The sequence below is a fragment of the Calypte anna genome, chromosome 2, assembly GCF_003957555.1.
Source record: "Calypte anna isolate BGI_N300 chromosome 2, bCalAnn1_v1.p, whole genome shotgun sequence".
In the NCBI taxonomy this organism is placed as follows: Eukaryota; Metazoa; Chordata; class Aves; order Apodiformes; family Trochilidae; genus Calypte; species Calypte anna.
This window is the reverse complement of record NC_044245.1, coordinates 74,512,748-74,532,519: the sequence shown is the minus strand read 5'-3', so window position 1 is coordinate 74,532,519 and position 19,772 is coordinate 74,512,748. Positions and strand designations below refer to the sequence as shown.

At 35.9% G+C, this 19,772-nt stretch overlaps 1 protein-coding gene across 2 annotated transcripts in view; it reads right to left on the bottom strand.

The window, feature by feature from the left end:
- The window catches only part of CDH12 (cadherin 12), a 142,343-nt gene extending 123,789 nt beyond the window's left edge, over positions 1 to 18,554 (bottom strand). For both annotated transcript variants that reach the window (XM_008490509.2, XM_030444861.1), the window contains exon 1: positions 18,324 to 18,554. In XM_008490509.2, coding sequence (XP_008488731.1) covers positions 18,324 to 18,554 — 231 coding nt within the window. The remainder of the gene's footprint in view (positions 1 to 18,323) is intronic.
- Positions 18,555 to 19,772: the final 1,218 nt, after the last annotated feature.

The window sequence follows — 19,772 nt, the reverse complement described above, 5'->3', positions numbered from 1 at the left end:
AAAACTTGAAATACTACTTCGGTGCCCAGATGTCTCATTTCCAAGAAAGCACAAACATAGAATCATAGAAACCTAGAATGGTTTGGGCTGGGAGGGACCATCTAGTTCCAAACCCCTGTATGGGTAGGAAAAACTCCCACTAGATCAGATTACTCAAAACCCCATCCAACCTGGCCTTGAGCACTGTCAGGGATGGGGCCTCAGAGCCTCTCTGGGAAGCTCTTTAGAATTTTCTCCTATTATATAAATCTCTCCTCTTTTTGTTTTAAGACACTGCACTTTGTCCTAATGACCTTGTAAAAAGTGTCTCTCCAACTTTCTGTAGGTCTCTTCAGGTACTGGAAGGACACCATAAGATCTCCCTGAAGCCTCATCTTCTCTAGGCTGAACAACCCCTACTCTCTCTCAACCTGTCCTCATAGAAGAGAGCTCCAGCTCTCTGATGATCTTCACGGCCCTCCTCTGGACTCGCTCCAAGAGCTCTATGCCCTTCTTATGTTGGGTACTCCAGAGCTGGACACAATACTCCAGGTGAGGTCTCACAAGACCTCAATAGAGTGGGAGGATCACTGTTGAAACATCCAAAGTGGTTTCAGGTTAAATATTCTTTGGATGTGAAACTTCAACTTGCTGTTCATTTACTACAGTGTTGAGACAAACTTCCTGCAACAGTGATTGAGGTCCAGGTACAACTCAAACAATAATGCAATAAACAGCAGTCCCTCCACTGTTTAAAACTACCTGCTGATCTGATCAACTTTTATTTTATTTCAAGGACTAATGAAATACTGGTAAAATAGAAGCAGTGATTTCTTAACAGCAGAGTGGAAACATGAAAACTTGTAACTTCAATGTAAGTAGATCGAACAAATATTAAAGCAAATGGGATTTATGAAGAGCTACTACAGAAAGAGGAACAGAATTATGTTTTTGAGGTGGCTGAATTAATGTGGTCACTCTGAAGGAAGAGGAATGAAAGTATTTAAGGAGCATAAGCCTTGCAGTTCTGCATGTTCATCCCCTCCTGTATCATAATGTCTATATTGCAATGACACCATTTCATACTCGGAATGACAACTAGAATCAGAGTAGGAAGCTGCATACTAGCAGAGGGTGAAAGCCCCAGTGAGAAAAAGGCTGTATTACTTTTAAGCTTCCTTCAAACCAGAAAAAAAAGTATTTTCATAGCTGGCAGTGATATGAACTTGATTTTCTCTTTCAAAGTTTTAGAAATAATAGTGATGGAATCATCCTTAAATTTTTTACTCAAGCAAATAAAACTAGGCTCTTAAAGAACAATAGCAGTCATTCCAGAAGAATGCATATGGGGTGCTATATATGCTATTAGAACTTAATGAATTAGAGAATACAATAAATAAAACAAGTAAATTGGTAAAATGCAGAAGAGTGACACACTAAATAGTTTGAATTTTCTTCTACTTTGACTTACAGAAAATTATTTTTGCAGTATTGTAAAAATAAAAAATAAATCTCTTTTAGTGAGGTCTTTAAATTAATCAGCCTTTGAATAGGATAAAAGGAGGTTTTTAAGACAAAGGTAAAGTGTCAGATGGAATTTTTTTCTTCAGAGTTGGATTATTTTTAACAACCAGCATTTATATTGCACTATGTAGAATTGAATTGAATCACATAAATCCTCTCTATATTTTAGGTGATGGATACAATCATATTTCACATACCATTAATTTGCACTGTGAAAGAATATTGGTATGCTTTCAATAGAAACATCACACTGCTAATATGTACTAATAAACAAAAGAAAAATATCTTCTACATTTCAAGCCGAAATAATTTCTGCTCAAATGGAGCAGCTTAATTGTAAATCTGAACAGTGATTTTTCTCTACTGGATTGTTCCAGTGCTAGTTTTTAATAAATGTATTGGGTTTCCACGAAGGTATATGCCAGCTGCAGCATTTACTTGCAAGATTTCTCATGTCATTAATTGATAAAGAAAGATGTTCTTAAGGAACAGCAGAGAATACAGTACAGTAGGTAAAGAAATTAAAGAGCTTCATGATTTGGAACAGAAAAAATCTGAGCTGTGGTAAGATCTGTTTTCTCTATCTGTAGTTACACTTATGTTTTATACTGATGACATGAAACAACAAACACCTCTGCTGCTGCTTTTGGGGATGAAGAAGAAACTGAAGAGCATAGAGAGCAGAGACAGCAGCAAGGCTATTTCTAGAGACAATTTGGAAGAGGGAAGAAGCAGGAAGAAAGCTAGAAAATCTAGAAGAGCTGTGTCTGCATGAGTTTATATTCCATCCATTTCCTGATAGAGCTGCTCAATTAAACAACAGAGATTTTATTTGGCTCCTAATCCCTCTGCACAAGCCTTCCAGAATTCCTGGGGAAAATAATTTACAAGGACAAAACACCTGAAGGCTCCAGAGATGTCTAATTTTGTCCCAAATCTTAAAACCTGGTCTCAAGAAAATCAATGGCAAAACTTTCATTGTCTTCAATTTTACTCAATAATAATCAGTGACTTGAAAGCACTAACAGAGTACTGTCCTGCAGAATGAGAGTAAATGTTTCAATTCACACATGTAGGTTAATTTTCTTTCCAGTTTTAAGCTATAACAAACTGATGTTCTCAAAACAAAAAGTCTTTTCTTGTGTGGCAATAATTTTCCATTTCTTTCTATCTTTCTAATTTTTCCAGACCCTAAAATAATAGTATTTGATTGGTTCAAGAGATGGCATATTCTTGATAAAATAGTGCTTTGTGCAATTTTAACAATTAGCCTTCCTTTAGACTGAAATTGCTATGAAATCTTTCAACTCCTGCAGGTTGCTACTTGTTATTATGTGACAAGGCTTTTACCCTTCTATTCTTCACAGAAGTAAGGCTTCTTTTATTGAAAAATATTACAGCTATTAATAGCTAAATTCACCTGGATTTGTATCAATTGTTAATTACAAGCAAGAAAGTCATATTAACAAAGGGAAGCATTTTTCAGCAATTTTCCTAAAATTATTTCTTTGCTGAGATAGATCACTTGCACATGCCCTTTATGAATGTAAGAACAGACTTAGATATTAAATAATAAGAAATTAATTGGCCAGAGACGTTCTAAGCATCAAACATTTATCTCCTTTACTTTCTGCCATTCAGTTTTCATGGCTTTCCAAACACAGTTCTCACATTCATTATCTTAAGACACTTGCTCCAAATAAAGAAACCAGAACTGAGAAACATGTTTGATCCTTTCAAAGTAAACACAGTGTGTGGTAAAGAGCAAATTTATACTTTGTTCTGACAGATATTCTTACTCACTGAACAACAGAGAAACTCTACAGTGAGTAAGGCACTTCAAGAAAACATATTAAATAGTGTCAGACAAATGTTGACTATACCTGAAAGATATATGTCCAGAAACTACGTATTTCTAAATGAGATCATGGAACACTGGTACCTTTTTCAAATTAGATCAGTCAGTCCTAAACAAATTAGCATCTGTTTTTTTAATGAAACTCTTACTCAAGCAATATTTGCACCATAAATTGAACTGCATCTAACAATGAAGTACAATGTAGTCTAATTTATATAGGATAGTAAGTCAAGTACTGCAAGAATCCCGTTCATTCAGGAAGATCTATAAACAGAGTGCTTTTGCTTAAACCAAATCAGAGAATGAGCAGGTGATTACACTTGTATTCTAATGAATTTGCCAAAAATTAGTAACCCAGAAAACAATAATTATTTCTGTTGCTCACCATTTTTGAGGTAAAAACACTCAAGCTACACAAATTACGGAATCTGTGCAAATCTAGTTTTTCTAATTCTACTAGCAAGTTAATTACTGATATATTACTTTTTCAATGCAAAGTTATTTGTTAGAAAATCTAATTTCTTGCAAGAATATCTGATGCTGATTTGGATTCTGCAAAATCGTATTGTACAGATTGAGTGCAGTGAAAACTGCCTTACAAGACTATTCTCTTGTAAGTATTGCTTATAGCAATTGAAGAGTATTGCTTGTTAACATTGAGCCAAGCTATATTTTCCCAAGATCTATTTCCTGGACAATGAGCACAGTGCATAGCAGATACAGCCTTGGAAAACACAGCTTGAAAACCATGAGTGGAAAGACAGGCAAGGCTGTAATCTAGGGCTGCACTTTATTTACATATTAGGGATAAAATATAACTGCTCAAACCCATACCCACAAAAGGGCACAGCTCTCTTTGTCCCAGACAAATGCCCCATAATGCTCATTCTATTAAGTAGAAATGGGAAGCTGACACAGTAAGAACAGATAAAGAAAAAGGCCTTATGCACAGAGCTTTCCTTTCCACACCTGCACAGGGAAATAGTCATTCTTGCTGAGCTGCTATGAGATTGAGTTGAGAGCTACATCCTTTAAGTCTTTCAAGAGGCTGGCTAGGGGTATGAAGATAATACAGCCTTTACTTGCAGCAGGCCTTTTTAAGCTTTCAGTATATATTAATCCCTCTCTGCCATCCAGCCGGCCTGGTTTTGAGTGCTAAAAAATTTTGAAAAACTACCTAGCACAGGCAAAACGAAATATTTAAGCATAAAAAGAACGTTTTGATTTTCTATATGTATACCTTAAAAGTGCATATTTTTCATTTTAATGATACATTTGCAAGAAGTATGAATTGCTGTTGTGGGATGCCAAACACTTGTCTTTCATGGTACAAAGTGATGAATAAACTATGTCCCATTACACTTACAGCCTTATCAAGATGATGTTCTTCTGTAAGAATTCAAATTATTACTAATTTTTCTGTAAAAAGTCTTTTAAAATGACAAATTGAGTGAGACACATCTTCTAAAGATTTTTAAAATTCATCAGTGCATTAGGATTTCTTTGCTAATTTGTTCATTAGCTTAATGACCTAGTTAGACTGGTCTTAGTCAGCAGGATTAACAGACCATTATGACACCAATCTCCCATAATATAAAAATAATCTTTAAATTAGTTTGTTTTAAGCAGTACTTCTAAGTAATGGAGTTTTCATTACTGAAACAGCTGTTACCTGAAGCAACAGTAATTTACTTTCTTCCTAATTTGAGATAGCAGCTGCATCTAGTAGCAGTGTAGCATTTCTGACGTCCTGAAGCATACATTTTTTACTACTGTGAATATGTGGTGGCAATTTGGTGACTTCTTTATTGTCAACACCATGGAACTGACCGTGGAATATGGGATTCCAGGGACTTTTTTTTTCTGGTGGAAACTCTAATATTTACTCTTGTAAAAATAAAACTACACAAAGTCATTGATAAGTGTCAGATTAATGTGAAATGGGACCTATATTTTAGAAGTTAAAACAGTGGGAGAATCTGAAGACCTCTCCTCATTCCATAAATTAAAAAAACAATTGTTTTGTTCATACACAACAGAATCTCAGAAATGCTGATTGACTTCCCCATCAAAAAAAATTCTGATGCCCTCTCTACCGAAAAAAGCCCTCAAAAGGGACTCTTTTCATTTTTAAGAAAGAGCAACAGAAACTATTTTCAGAAGACAGGAAAAAATTATACAGTGTTTCTCCAACTTGCCCAGAATCTGTGAATATCATGATTTTTATCAGCAGACAAATGTGTCTGGTTTGTCGAAAGTACATCTGAAAGGTTACAAAGGAGTGGTTATGCATTAGCTGGAGGTAATTTCTCCTTGCAATGCAGCTTTCTAACATGCATCCCTCCTCGCACAGCAATACAGATGCACCAGAACCACTCAGAAAAGATTGTAAGGAACTTCCAGATGACCTCCCAAAAGTACAATGTCTTCTTCTCTAGAGACATTCAAAGCCCACCTGGACATGTTCCTGTGTGACCTGCTGTAGGTGGCCCTGATTTGGCAGGGGGGCGGTTGGACTTGATGATCTTTCAAGGTCCTTTCCAACCCCTAACTTTCTCTGATTCTATGATACAAATAAACCTTTGATCTGCCAGTATTACTGACTGCATCTTGTGGGATAATCTTGCTGTTACACCTAACTCTTCCACGTAAGACGTTTCTGTACCAGGTCAACAGATTCCAGCTCTTTCATTATTTTGTCCACAAGAACATTTCCATGGAGAGAAGTACTGCCTTCTGGGAAAAGATTAGAAAAGCACTCTTCACTGTGGCCAAGTAATAAACTAGTTATGACAACAGCAAATTAGAAACATGTATCAGCACTGCAGGGTGTGTGTAGGATCTGAGTAACAACACACTGTCAAATCCTGGAGCTTTTATGAACTTGGACACAAGCAAGTTAATGATATTTTACAAACCTACATTCATATAAGAGCTACAGATGATAACTGTACATGAGTTTACAGAGAGCATCATCAAGATTACTTAGAGAAAGGGAAACATAGAAAGAAATAGTGTACAAAGCATTTCAGTGGTACAATTTGTAAACAGAATTGAGTGAAAATATAGGGACATTAATGGCAGTACTCTAGCTTTTAGCTGTCTTCCAGTATAACAGCAACTGTAGATACTCATTAAGCTTGCTTTTAATTCAAGCCACAGAATCCTAAACAAAAATCAGAGAAGTGGAGCAGAATAATCTAACTTTTTATAGCAGCTGGGAACACCTAAGACATGATCAATCCTAGTAACTACAGCTGATTTTGAAGAAGAGCAGAGATGATGATCGTGACAAGAACATCAAAGCAAACATGTCTTCCTTCCATATGAAGCTGAGTCAGCTCAAAAAAGGCTCAAGAATGATAAAACTAAAAGTCAAGACAGTGGGAACCAGAGGGCCTATGAGGGGAAAATATGGATCATTTATCAACCCGAAAGTAAATAATCAGATGAAGTTTTGCCAGCTGCTTGTTTTACACAGGGAAGCACATACACCCACATGTTTTCCATATGCTCATTTTAGAGTAGTTCTTTTCCTGGTGACACATGAAAAAGAAAAAAAGATGAAAGAAGGGAAAAAATGATCAAACATGTATAAATCATATGCATTACTAATGGATGTCACAAAACAGCTAGCAAACGTTTCCAAAGGAAAGGGCAAATGAATTTTACATAGCCAAGTATTTTAAAAATATGTATTTTATGAGAACTTTAAAGGAAAAAGAAGATGGCATTTTAAACTGCATTCTACATACAAGACTTCTCTATCACAAGCCGTAAATAATGTATGCATCCTTTCTGATCTTTTTCATACATAGAAAGTTTTGAAATATTAATTTTCATAGTTTAGACAAAATTAGAGTGAATATTTTCATGAGCACATATTCAGGAGGTAGCATTGGCTTTCACAGGAATAAATATACTGTTAACAGGATAAACTAGTGATTAGAAAATTCTGTTTTTCATATTACTTTCACACTTTTTTTCACACCAAAATTTTTCTCTTGAAAAATTAATTTTTGCTTTGGACAATTCTAATTTTCCTTCCTTTTAAAAAAATTTAAATTAGACTTCATGCAATCATTTAGTATTGCAGTGAAAACATCCATTTAAATAGACCATATTTCCTAGGACAAATACATCACCAAATAATTTTTCATTTGTCATGTTTCTTAGAACTTTCCATTGCCTGTTTCATGCTTTGTATTACCAATTAATTAGCATTAAGTCAAAATTTATATAAAATGGAAGTCTCTCAATGACTGTAACATATATTTGATCTGTCTCAATTTTTTTTTGTTCTTTGTGGGTTTTTTCATATTGCAAAAAATAATAGCTGAATACGTTCTACCACAAATAAGACAGAAAATTAATTAAAAAAAAAAAAAAAAAAGGATGAGTATGGGCAAATGTAACCTTTACTGCATCTTTATTTTGTATTAGTAGAGTCTGTAGACATCATACACATCACGGGAAATAAACAAGAGGAGTCAGACATGGCTGCAGGGCTGTGATCTTACTGGCATCATGGAGATATGGTGAAATAGCTCCTATGACTGGAGTGTTGGAATGGTAGGTTACAATCTCTTTAGAAAGGAAGGACAAGAAGGGCGGATGAGGAGAGGGGTTGTGGTGTACATCAGCGAGCATCTGAAGTGCATGGAGCTCTGCCTAGAAGCTGGTGGAGAGTTAATGGTCCAGGATTAAAGGAAGGGCAGGACAGAGGAAATTATAGTGGGGGTCTGCTATAGGCCACCTGACTAGGAAGATGAGTGGATGAACCCCTTTAAAGACAGTCTGGAGTAGCCTTATGTTTACAAATCCTGGTCCTCATGTGGGACTTCAATCACTCCAATATCTGTTGGAGGCTCAACATAGCAAGGCATAAGCAATCCAGGAGGTTCTTGGCATGTGTTGATGATCATTTCCTTGTCCAGGTGATATCGACTGTTCTGTGCTGGACCTTATTCTCACCAACAGGGAGGGGCTAATGTGGAACGTGAAGCTCAAGAGCAGCCTTGACTGTAGTGACCATGAGATGGTGGAGTTTAAAACCCTTAGGGCAGTGGGGAGGCACACATGCCAAGCTCACTGTCCTATACTTCAGGAGACCATGATTTGGCCTCTTCAGGGGCCTGATTGGTAGGGTATCATGGGATAAAGACCTGGAGGGAAGAGAAGCTCAATAAATCTGGTTAGTATTCAAGGATGACCTCCTCCAAGCTCAGGAGCAATACATCTCAGCAACGAGTAAGTCACACGAAAATGCCAGCAGACCTTCATGGATGAACAAGGAGCCCCTGAACAAACTCATGACACAAAAAAGGAAGCCTACAGAGGGTGGAAGCAAGTACAGGGAGCCTGGCACCTGTATTGTTTGACACCTTTGTCAGTGACATGAAGAGTGTGACTGAGTGCACCCTCAGCAATTTTGCTACTGACACCAAGCTGTGGGGTGTGATAGACAAGCTGAAGGGAAGGGAGGCCATTCAGAGGGACCTTGAAAAGCTTGAGAGGAGGGAATGAGGTTTAACAAGGTCAAATGCAAGGTCCTGCACATGAGTCAGAGTAATCTCAAGCACAAAATGCAGGTTGTGTGTAGAAGTGATTGAGAGCAGTCCTGATGAGAAGGACTTAGGGGTGTTGGTTTGATGAGCCAGCAATGTGTGCTTGAAGCTCAGGAAGCCAACTGTATCTAGGGCTTCATCAAAAGACCTGTGGCCAGCAGGTCAAGGGAGGTGTTTCTTCCTCTCTGCTCCACTCTCAAGGAACTCCACAAGGAACAGTATGCAGCTCTGTGGTCCCAAATGCAAGAAAGACATGGAGGTGTTGGAGCGAGTCCAGAGGAAGGACATGACCAAAGAGCTGGAGCACCTGTCCTATGGAGACAAGCTGGTACAGTTGGGGATTTTCCATCCTGAAGAAGAGAAGGCTCTGGGGAGATCCCATAGCTGCCAACTGTTACCTAAAGGGGGCCTAAAGGAAATCTGGGGAGGGACTTTGATGAGGTCATATAATGATAGGACGAGGAAGAATGGTTTCAAGCAGGAAAAGTGTAGATTTAGATTAGCTCTTAGGAAAAAAATATTTTCTTTGAGGGTGGTTAGACAGTGGAACAGATTTTCCAGGGAAACTGTGAATGATCCCTCCCTGGCAGTGTTCAAGGCCTGGTTGGATAGGGCTTTGAGCAACATGGTCTAGTGGGAGGTGTCCCTGCCTATGGCAGGGGGTTTGGAACTAGATGATCTTTAAGGTCCCCTCCAATCCAAAGCATTCTAGGATTCTATGACTCTTAACTCAATAGCCTGACAGTGCTTTGATTTTGTGCAAAACATGTAAAGATTTTTTTTTCTCCTACCTAGATTTTCAAGGGCTGCAGACTATGAGAGATATACATTACAAGCATGAAAATGACAATTATTCTCATAAATTGTATAAATATAAATCTTAATATAAATTTCATAAGGAACTACTCTAAAACTGAGATCACACTCACCTACTTAATACTATTTTGCATAATCTCTTCCCCACCTTCAGGCACTTGACTTTATGAATCACTTCTGCTTGAGAGCCCTTCTTAAAGGGACTGGAAAAAGCAACTAAAATTTAGGGAAAGAGGATTGACTCAAGATGTTAGCACTCACCAAGCCTTGGGTAGTTTCTCCATATCTATTTTTTATCAAACATGAGCTGTGTCTATGTTAGCAAGTAACATGAACCAGTAAGGGTGCATTTTGTAGAATGAGGTAGCTGATGCTGAGGAATGATGCCCATAATAAATGCACCTCAGTGCTTTTTTTTTTAATGCAGACAACCAGCTCATCTTTTTGAAGGACTAAGTGCCAATTCATGTAGTGCACACTCTTGCCTTATTTTTTAACAGAAGCAATCTAATTTGTACATTTCTTGATGTGAACAAAAGTATAGTAAGTCTGAATAATCAAGAGATTTGCCTCAAAAGTGCACTTTAAGACTGAAATGAAAATGTTCATGGAGATTCAGCAGTAATCAGAAGTCTAATGCGGAAATTCCACAACTGTGAAACATAGTCAGTACTTCAGTACTTAAGAAGGATAATACCGACATCTCTATTTTGAGAAAATCAAAAAATATTTTTAGGAAATATCTGATTTATTTTGGAGACAGCTCAAAACAGAAGTGGGCTATAGTTTATGCTTGTATTGTAAATAAATGTGATTTCAGGCAGAGCTATACAGCTCTCATCAGCTCATTTTAAAATTCGTGGTGACATAATATGTATTGAATTGTAATTTAACATGAAAAACTTAAAATTTATTTTAAAATTCCTGAATATATGACTATAAATTATTTCCAGCTATATAAATATATGATCATGATACAATGTCAATGCCTTTGCAAAGTCCTTGCATAATTTTACCTATGTAACTTTGTAACTTTTTAATTGCAGTTTGAACTCCATTTCTAGAAAGTAACACTGGGTATAAACTTCTGCACATTTATCCAACTCACAGCTTGCCAACTGTCTGTCATTTACAAACATTGCAATACAGCCCACAGAAAAACACATAATCAAAAAATCTTTGGTTCCTGTCTTGTGGTTATTCAGTAGAAGGATTGCAGGCTTTTTTTCCCCCCTCACATAATATTTTATATTTTCCCCCATAAAGAAAAATTGTCTATATAATGCACAAAGTGTGATAAAATTTAATACATTCCTTATTATGCTTTATAGCCTATAGGAAAAGTAATGCCAATAGGCTAATTAAGTACACCATTATTTTTTACAAGTTTTTAACTACTGATACTTGAAGATAATTACATAAAATGAGCAGCCTGTCAGAATTATTTAATACTCCAAGGAAGCTATTACTTCAGAATCAGTCTCTGGAGCTGGCCTCCCCAAGTAACAAGTTAACAATCTATTCCAAGAAAGAAAAAATTAAGAAGCATAAAGTGCAGACAGATTATGAGATTAACAGCACAGTAGTTTTAATTGCTTATTTTCTCTGTTATTTTAATAATTTTTCATCCAGGTTGATGATCTTTGAATACAATAGGTTATCAAAGAATTAACAACATCATCTTTTTTTCCCCTTCCCTCTTTCCCTTCAATTTACTTCACCTTGCTTTTACAAATTTGACATCATTAATCTCAAGACTAGGAATGGATTTGGGATCTAACTATTTAATCTAAAGAACACTGCAGTGGCTGGATGTGGGGAAATTTAACAATAGGCAGATCTGCCCAGCTCTCTCAGTTACTGAGTTCAGTGTAGGCAGAACTTCCTACTTCTCAATTCAGATTATATCAAACTGTACCCTATTTTTAATATTAAAAAAAAAAATAAAGCACACATAAAAACAATTTAAAAATCAGAAGAGTGGACTTTCTAGCTCTAGGATTTCAGTACAATTGTGATAATTAGTCTAACAAGTAGTTCAGTCTTTTCTGTGCTTCAGCTCCCTGCTTAATAATACTAATATTTTCTTGCCTCAGAACCACTGCAAGGATAATCATTGCCATGTTCAGATGCCTTAGTGATAAGACCCATAAAATCACCTCTCTGAATAACAGTACTTGATATAGATGGTAATAAGTGTAGAAGAAAGAACAACTCGTTTTGAGTAGGATCAATTACATTTTCTTAAAAAAAGAAAAAAAGCATACCTTACACATAAATTTATTTTTTAAATTAAAAAATATCTAATTTTTACTAACCTGGATAATAAAAATGTTATAGTTGATACCAGGTTCATCTGGCAGAATTGTACACTCAAGTTTGCCTAAGAAAGAATGATGTAGTAAATGCAATTCAGAAGCAGGCCTTACAATAGCTTTCAGAGATGGAAAATTATTATTGCAATGAACATGCCAAAATGATAAATAAAGTAAACCAATCTTGTTTATAACCCACATGAATGAATACCTCATTTTTAGTTCTGTATTTTGCTACATAAAAACCCAGAATTATTGTTTCTAACAGATAAAAGTGTGTTATTGCCCTTCAACTTTGATAATACCAAATTGGTCTATCAGCACAGAAGTTACTCAAAAGAAGTAAATACTTTTTTAAAATGCCACAGTGACACATGCCTTTAATGAAAAGAAATGCTCAGTAAAGCTGGGCAGTGTTTCAAGTTCTGAGCATCTTTACTATACTTCTTAAACTGCACAAACCCTGTCTGTCAGAATTAGGCTTACATGGGAATCTCCTGATTCCACAAACACCCATTGATTTTTTTCTCAGGCTCCACTGCTGACATCAATTAGGACTAAAGTAGAACCATTTATCTACTGCTGGGCTGATATAGCTGCATTTGACAAACAGGAGCTATTAACTGGCTTATAGGATAGTGCTGAAAAAAGTGCTCTGAGATTCTAGAAGAAATACAATGCATTAATAACTTCAATGATAGTTTTTTCTTGCCTTGCTCTTTGACAGCTTATGCTTCACTTCTCAAAATAAAAAAAACATTTTGTTAGAGCAATTAGATTTCTCTTCACTGCTTTTTAAATTTCATCCTTAACCACATAAGCCATAATGCACTGGTGTTTTTTTGACACAGTAACTCTTGTTGTTGTGTTAAAGTTGTTAACTCTTGTTAACTAACCAAATCTATATTTTGACACACCAAAGACCATAGAATCATAGAATCATAGAATTGGCTGGGTTGGAAGGGACCTCAGAGATCATCGAGTCCAACCCTTTTACCACTGTTGCGGTTGCTAGACTGTGGCACTGAGTGCCACATCCAGTCTCTTTTTAAACATCTCCAGGGATGGAGAATCCACTACTTCCCTGGGCAGCCCATCCCAATGCCGGATCACCCTCTCCGTAAAGAAATTCTTTCTAATATCTAACCTAAATTTCCCCTGGCACAACTTAAGACCATGCCCTCTTGTCTTGTTGAAAGTCGTCTGGCAAAAGAGACCAACGTCCACCCGGTTACAACCTCCTGTCAGGTAGTTGTAGACAGCGATGAGATTCTGATTCTCTTCATTGGATGTAGCTTCTGCAGAAGAGTGTATGTCAAGGAGAGAAAAGATTAGAGGCCCTGACCCACAAACTATGCTATATGTAACTGCAACACCTGAAAAGACTTCAGGTCCTAATTATGTTAACTGGTTTTTATATGGAAGAATTTTAAGTGCATAAGTTTCATAACTGCAAGGACCACAGGCAAAAGGTGATGCTTCTGTCACTATTTTAATTTTCCCACTATCAGCTTATCAATAAATAAGTGAAACCATTAGATCAGTGAGAAATGCTCTAAGTTGCTCACCTCTACCACATGTGACAATAAAACTAGGTCTTTACACATGTTTTAAAAAGATAAGCTTGCAAAAGTAAACATTTAATGCAAGTCCAACTTTCTCATGGAAGTTTTGAGTTTCCATGGTTCCATTTCCTTCTCACACTTTCACATGCAGATGTCAAAATTGCTTTGTGTCTCACATGCTTTATGCAAGATACAGGATGCAAAGTTTTTAAAGTCATAAGACCTAAATGTGAAAGATAAGGACCTGAGCTCAACACAAAAAGATGAGAAGTGCAGAGTTCTGCCTGCCATTGATTCTCCTGCTTTTTTTTTTTTTACTGTTTCATTTCTACTCAATTGTCATATCTGTAATTAATTGTGACAATGATTTTACTTGAAAAAGTGCATGGTATAAACTCAGTCAGTTTAGTAAGTCAGGCTAACATGATTATGCCTTAAATTATCATTTACGGACCACTAAGGCCCAACAAGAGTTTCATTGTGATGTCGATTTTTATTCATTTTTATTATTCATGCCGATTTTTATAAATACTTCTTTGAAGATCTTTCATATTAATATCCCAAATAAATTAGTAACCGTGATGTCCTGCATCATGGGAGTCAATTGACACATTACTATCAATGGTCCCTAAAACAACTTTCATCTCTTTGAAGATGGCTGTGTGAAAATGTGTAATGGAAATGATATACAAATATCTCACTGGTGTTTTTCTTCAGTTGTGGGTGTAGAAACTGGTAAGCTAGGGAAAATCCTCATGACAGCTATAAATGAAATATTATTGTAACCCTATTAGAAGAAATCTAGTAGAATTATGATTTTAAAATCATATTAATCAAGGTACATTACAGAGATTCAGAGATGTTACAGAGATGGTTTTTTCTTCAAAGAGCATAGCTTTCAAATTCACTGCATGTGTTTCTTTTCCTTTAATTTTATTTTTTCTTTCAAGCTAACTTAGTGTTTGTGAATAACACCAAAGCGATAGCCACAGCACTGTAAATTTGGCTGAGAACAGATTCTGCACAAGCAGTGCAAAATTTCCTTCACAGGCTGCTAGACATTTACCCAAGAGGGAAAATAACTGTAAAATTGGAGTGTGCATTCAGAAAGAAGTGCTGATTTCAACTTGAAGGAAGGTGGTCAACATGAATTTCATTCTGCTAAAAACTGCCCACTATAAAATGCATACATAAGGTCTGTGCTCACATTTCAGGTGCATAGGATAGTTTATTGGGTTTCAGAAAAGCACTCTGTTCTAGTCACAGATACAGAGCTCGGTTTCCTCCAAATCTCCACTTGTTTGTGCCTTGATGTATGGTGGAACCTCTGAAGATGATGAGGCTTTCTTGGGACTCAGATGAAAAATATCATATTGTTATGTGCAACCTATTCTGCCACAGGGATATGATACCCTGATGATTTCTATCACCCCTTAGTGAGGACTGAGCTTTCACACAAAAAAAGTCATGACCTTTTTTATTTTAATCTACACACATGCTGTTTTGCTTGGCTTTCTGGAGCTTCACAGTACTAAGAAAGCGTATAACTCACAGCTAAATAAGTACGTGAGCAAGCCTTATTTTACAGCAAGCCTTCCAGCATCCCTTCGATTTTCATGGGTCACATGGCAATATCGTATTTTAATTTTGCTTTTTAGCCTGGGCCTGCTTATATAGATCTCTCCTAAAGGCAGCTATCTTTTGTTTATTATTATGATAGACTTACATGGCTCTTCCATATTATGCAAGGAGAGAATTTCCAAAATTTTATTTAATATTCAGGTTAAATTACTCTAAAGGTGTCAATGTGAAGCATTGTTTCAAGATTTCTAACCATGAACTAGACTAATCCCCATCAGTTTCTAGATCTATTTTGATTTGCAACCTGACACTTGAGATAGTCTTCTAAAAACAGACATAAAAGTAATTAAGTGTATGTAATGTCAGCTTTTATCGGCTGACATTATTGCTATAAATCTGTGTTCTCTTACAGGTGGCTTTCAAAATTAACTAGTCACCCCTAATGGTTTAGTGAAATTGTAGGCTGATTTAATTTTCACATTAAACTATTACTTATGAATTATTGTGACATTATTAATTCAACACTTGTATAATAAGTAATATAAAAGCCAAGGCACATAACACTAAATTGTGTCTGGCTATGATGGCAGTTAAAAGAACCTGTGATTACAGGTCAGATAAAATATCCTACACTTCATCATATATCTAATATCAAATTAAAATATAGCACAGCAATACTGGAAAAGAACTACCTTGAAAATGTGATTTTGGAATAAAGCTAAAATATTGTAAATAAAACCCAAATATACTTCTACAATCAATGAATAACTCAATTGCATTTCATACTTTAAAAAATGTATGTGATTTTAAAAAATTACATAAGGTCTAAAGATATTGATTAGTCTCTGTTGAGTGCATTTCAGTATGCTGACAGTGGTTTAAATTTATATTGAACATGGCTGTCATCATCTGGATTTAAAAACACAATTTCTCACCTTTTGTGCTCTATCTTCTTCATGGAAAAAAAGGGGGAAATATGTCCACCTTTACAGTTTTGTGAAGTTTTGGCTTGTTTTGCTTATTTTTTGATTTGATTAGGGCTTGGGGGTTTTGGTTAGTTGGTTGGTTTTGGTTTTGTAGTTGTTGTTGTTTGTTTGTTGATTTTAAAGAGATTAGGCAAAGAACTACGCAAAACCTGGCAGGTTCATTTTCTCAGGCGTATTTAAGCAAGTAGTTAATATAAAAAAAAAAAAAAAAAAAAAAAGAAAAAGAAATAAACATTGTTGAAAAAATTACCATCCACAATGAACTGAATTGATGACTTGTTCTGGAAGCAGGTATTTTACTTAAAGCTACTGATGTACTCTTTAAATATCCTAATTAATTGTGTTTCACCAAGATCATTCCATATTTTATTCTCTAAGTAACATTGGTATATTATATTCCATCAAATAATAACACTATTGCTTGTGCTACACTGTAATTAGATCTTTCCTCATATTTGTTAAGTGTATTTTCCACAACTTGGAAAAGTTTAAAAGGGTCTTAAGAGTTAAAAAAGCAACCCAAGTAAGCCTGTGATGTGATTACTGTTACTTTTAACAAATTTGTCCTGTAAGTTCTGAAGTCGCTTATAAGCTGAAATTCAAATGTCTTGATAGTAGTAAATTTAGATTTAGTGCAAAATTAATATTATTTTGGCATCTTAGAACTGACAAGAAATGACTACCCAGATTATTTTTTATGAAGGTATAAAGATTAAGGAATTACAATGGTGCAACAATAACAACCCTGTCTTCTGAGATAAAAATCAGAGCAATCAGGTTACAGGTTCTACAGAACTGAATGTTATCAGTCTCCTCATTTGCATTTCTAGCAAGTGGCAAGAACAAAGACGTGCTAGCGAAAGTGTGAGTTCTATGAAACAAAAGTCACAATGATGGAATTTCTCATTATGTGATCCTCCTTTCTTCAGACTATAAAACATATTACATTTGTGATATAAACATACTTTTTTGTAAATCATTTTGACTAATGAATTTTAATGCTTAACACAAGTGTCTACATGTGTAATATCCAATATCCACCTAATGACCCACATTCAGTCTTTTGCTGTTTTATTTACATATCCTCTACCCAGAATAGTTTCCTGGAAGGGTAGGAAGAATAATTACTTTTCTGTTAGTTGTATTTATACTTAGGAAAAAAGAGAAAAAAAGTAAAAACAAAAAACCTAAAAAGAACAACAAAAAACTCACAAACAACTAATTATATTAAAGCAGAAACTGAAGCATGATGACTCCTTATTATGGTGGATGAATTAGAAACTCACTGTCTAGGGAAGTGGCATCAGGGGACTCATGAATTGGAGTCCTAACTTCTTGTTCTCATTGAGTAAAAGCCCTCACTCAAACTGAAAAATGTTCATAGCCTTAATTATATATGCACTTGTTTTCAGGTCTCATTTTCAGCTTCCTTTTCTGAAAACTATTATCCAAATTCACACCGTACACTTGGATGTCAAGTTACTTATGCTCTATTACAGAAACTGTGATCATAATATAAGAGAATTGCATAAACTGTCTGCATATGTGAGTGTACATCTCTGCACACAGAGGATAAAAGCTATAATGTAGGAGTTTGACTTATGAAGAAATACTTGAAAATTATCTGAATAATTAGAAATAAAAGTAAATGATACTGAGGCATTAAATAATAACAAAGCAAAAAGCAGGTATCTTCATTAGGTGAAAACTGAGTTGGAGTCTTAGCAGTCTTAGCAATGGCTGCCCATTCTGGGATAGAGACGTCTGGCTTAAATCTTATGTCTGGCATCAGTCTGATGTTTGTTGCTATAAATCAAGTAAGCTATTACAGTAGATTCAATTTAAGTTAGGTGTGCATCTCATGACTCCCTTTTTAAAAAAAAATACAAAATCAAGGATAAGGAAGCAAGACAAACATGCAAAGGTAGAAAACAAATCTTATAAACTTGTACACTAAAAAAAAACACAACACAGCTGTAGTAGCTATATGAAAGGATGAATGGTGAAGTTGATGATCAGAGGGAGTTATTGCCAGTTGAAGATTAGCCCCATCAGAAACAGGTATATGTTTATAGCATATTTTACTATTTCTCTGTGCCATTTCAGCTTTTAAAGAAAGATTAAAAAGTTACCTTTCCCACATACTGAGGTTCAGAGCCCATGTATTCCTCCAGCACAAAGAATTGATTCCACACCCAGCCTCGTTTGACTCGCTGGGCAGATGATCTCCTCCCTGGCACTGGTACAACATTTTGTCTTGGCTCTCCTTCCAAAGTCTGTTGTGGCTGTGGATGCAGTGGCGTTAGGAGACCTCCATCAAACAGGACCCAGAGAAGCAGGGATAAGCAGTTCTTTGTAAGCATTGGCAATGGCTTCCCTACAGCAAGTAATAAAAACTCCAGCACTTAATGCAGAGCAGAGGAATCCAGGTTTGAGGTGTCTGCGGCCTCCACCACTTAGCTTCTGATTTTATTGCGGAAATGCTAATGCAGGCATTAATCCTTCTGATGACAAGGCTTTTGCTGCATTAAATTCCATCTAAAGGGACCTATAAAAGAGATTTACAGGGCAACATCAAATTACATAAAATTACATTGAAGCGTTCATCAAAATTCTCACACCTAGTTAGTTTCTAGAGACAGAGGAAAAGATTAGGAATCACACTTTTAAAAGAGATTGCTATTCTGATTGTAGCACAGAGCTACTTTAGAACATTGTATGGTTATTACAGGAATAGGTCATTCTTGCTCTGCTTAGCACTACCTTTGAGTAAGTCTAAGGACAGACCCCATTGCCTTTGCTGTATGACTCAGTTATCAGACAAAACTATTACCTATCAGTGATGTCAAAAGTATTCACTCTGGATTTACACAGAAAGTATTGGGAAAGAGGGGACCCAGTCTTCCCTTATTCTGTCCAAAGCAGTAGGATGCATCTTGGAAACATTCCTTTCTGTCTGTGAATGGACTTGGACAAAGTTGATACTGAACCTTGGACTCTGAAGGATAAATTTGTATGAAATCCATAGGAAATAATAAATGGGAAATACTGTCCATACAACTAAATACTACAAAGCTTTCAATGCACGATATGAAGTCTATGACTAGCATTCTCTTGCAACTAGACTTGTATCAAAATGATAGCTGTGTTGTTCTTCAGGACTACTGTAAAGTACATTAAAAATGCAGTCCTGATATATGGAGACAATTATAGAACTGCACTCAGCCTAGAAAATGAAACACACAGAATCTGGTAAGATACAACAGTGATGCTCCTTTACACTGACAAATGCCAGGTACACAGATTAAAAATAAATCAGTGCTAACCAACTACAGGGCTGAGACAGAGCTATCACTTCAAGGTGACAATTAAAACTGTGGTGATCCTTGTAACAGCCAAATGCCATCAGCAAAGAAGAAAAAAACAACTCTAAAGAGATTGTTATACTCTCACATTGTTCTGTTTAAATCAGCACAAATAATTTGACAGAAAGATAGGAAAACATCCAGTGTTTTCTAACCGCAGTATAATTAGCAAGACATGCTTTCTTTTTGTATTTGTATCATGTTCTGATTCATTGT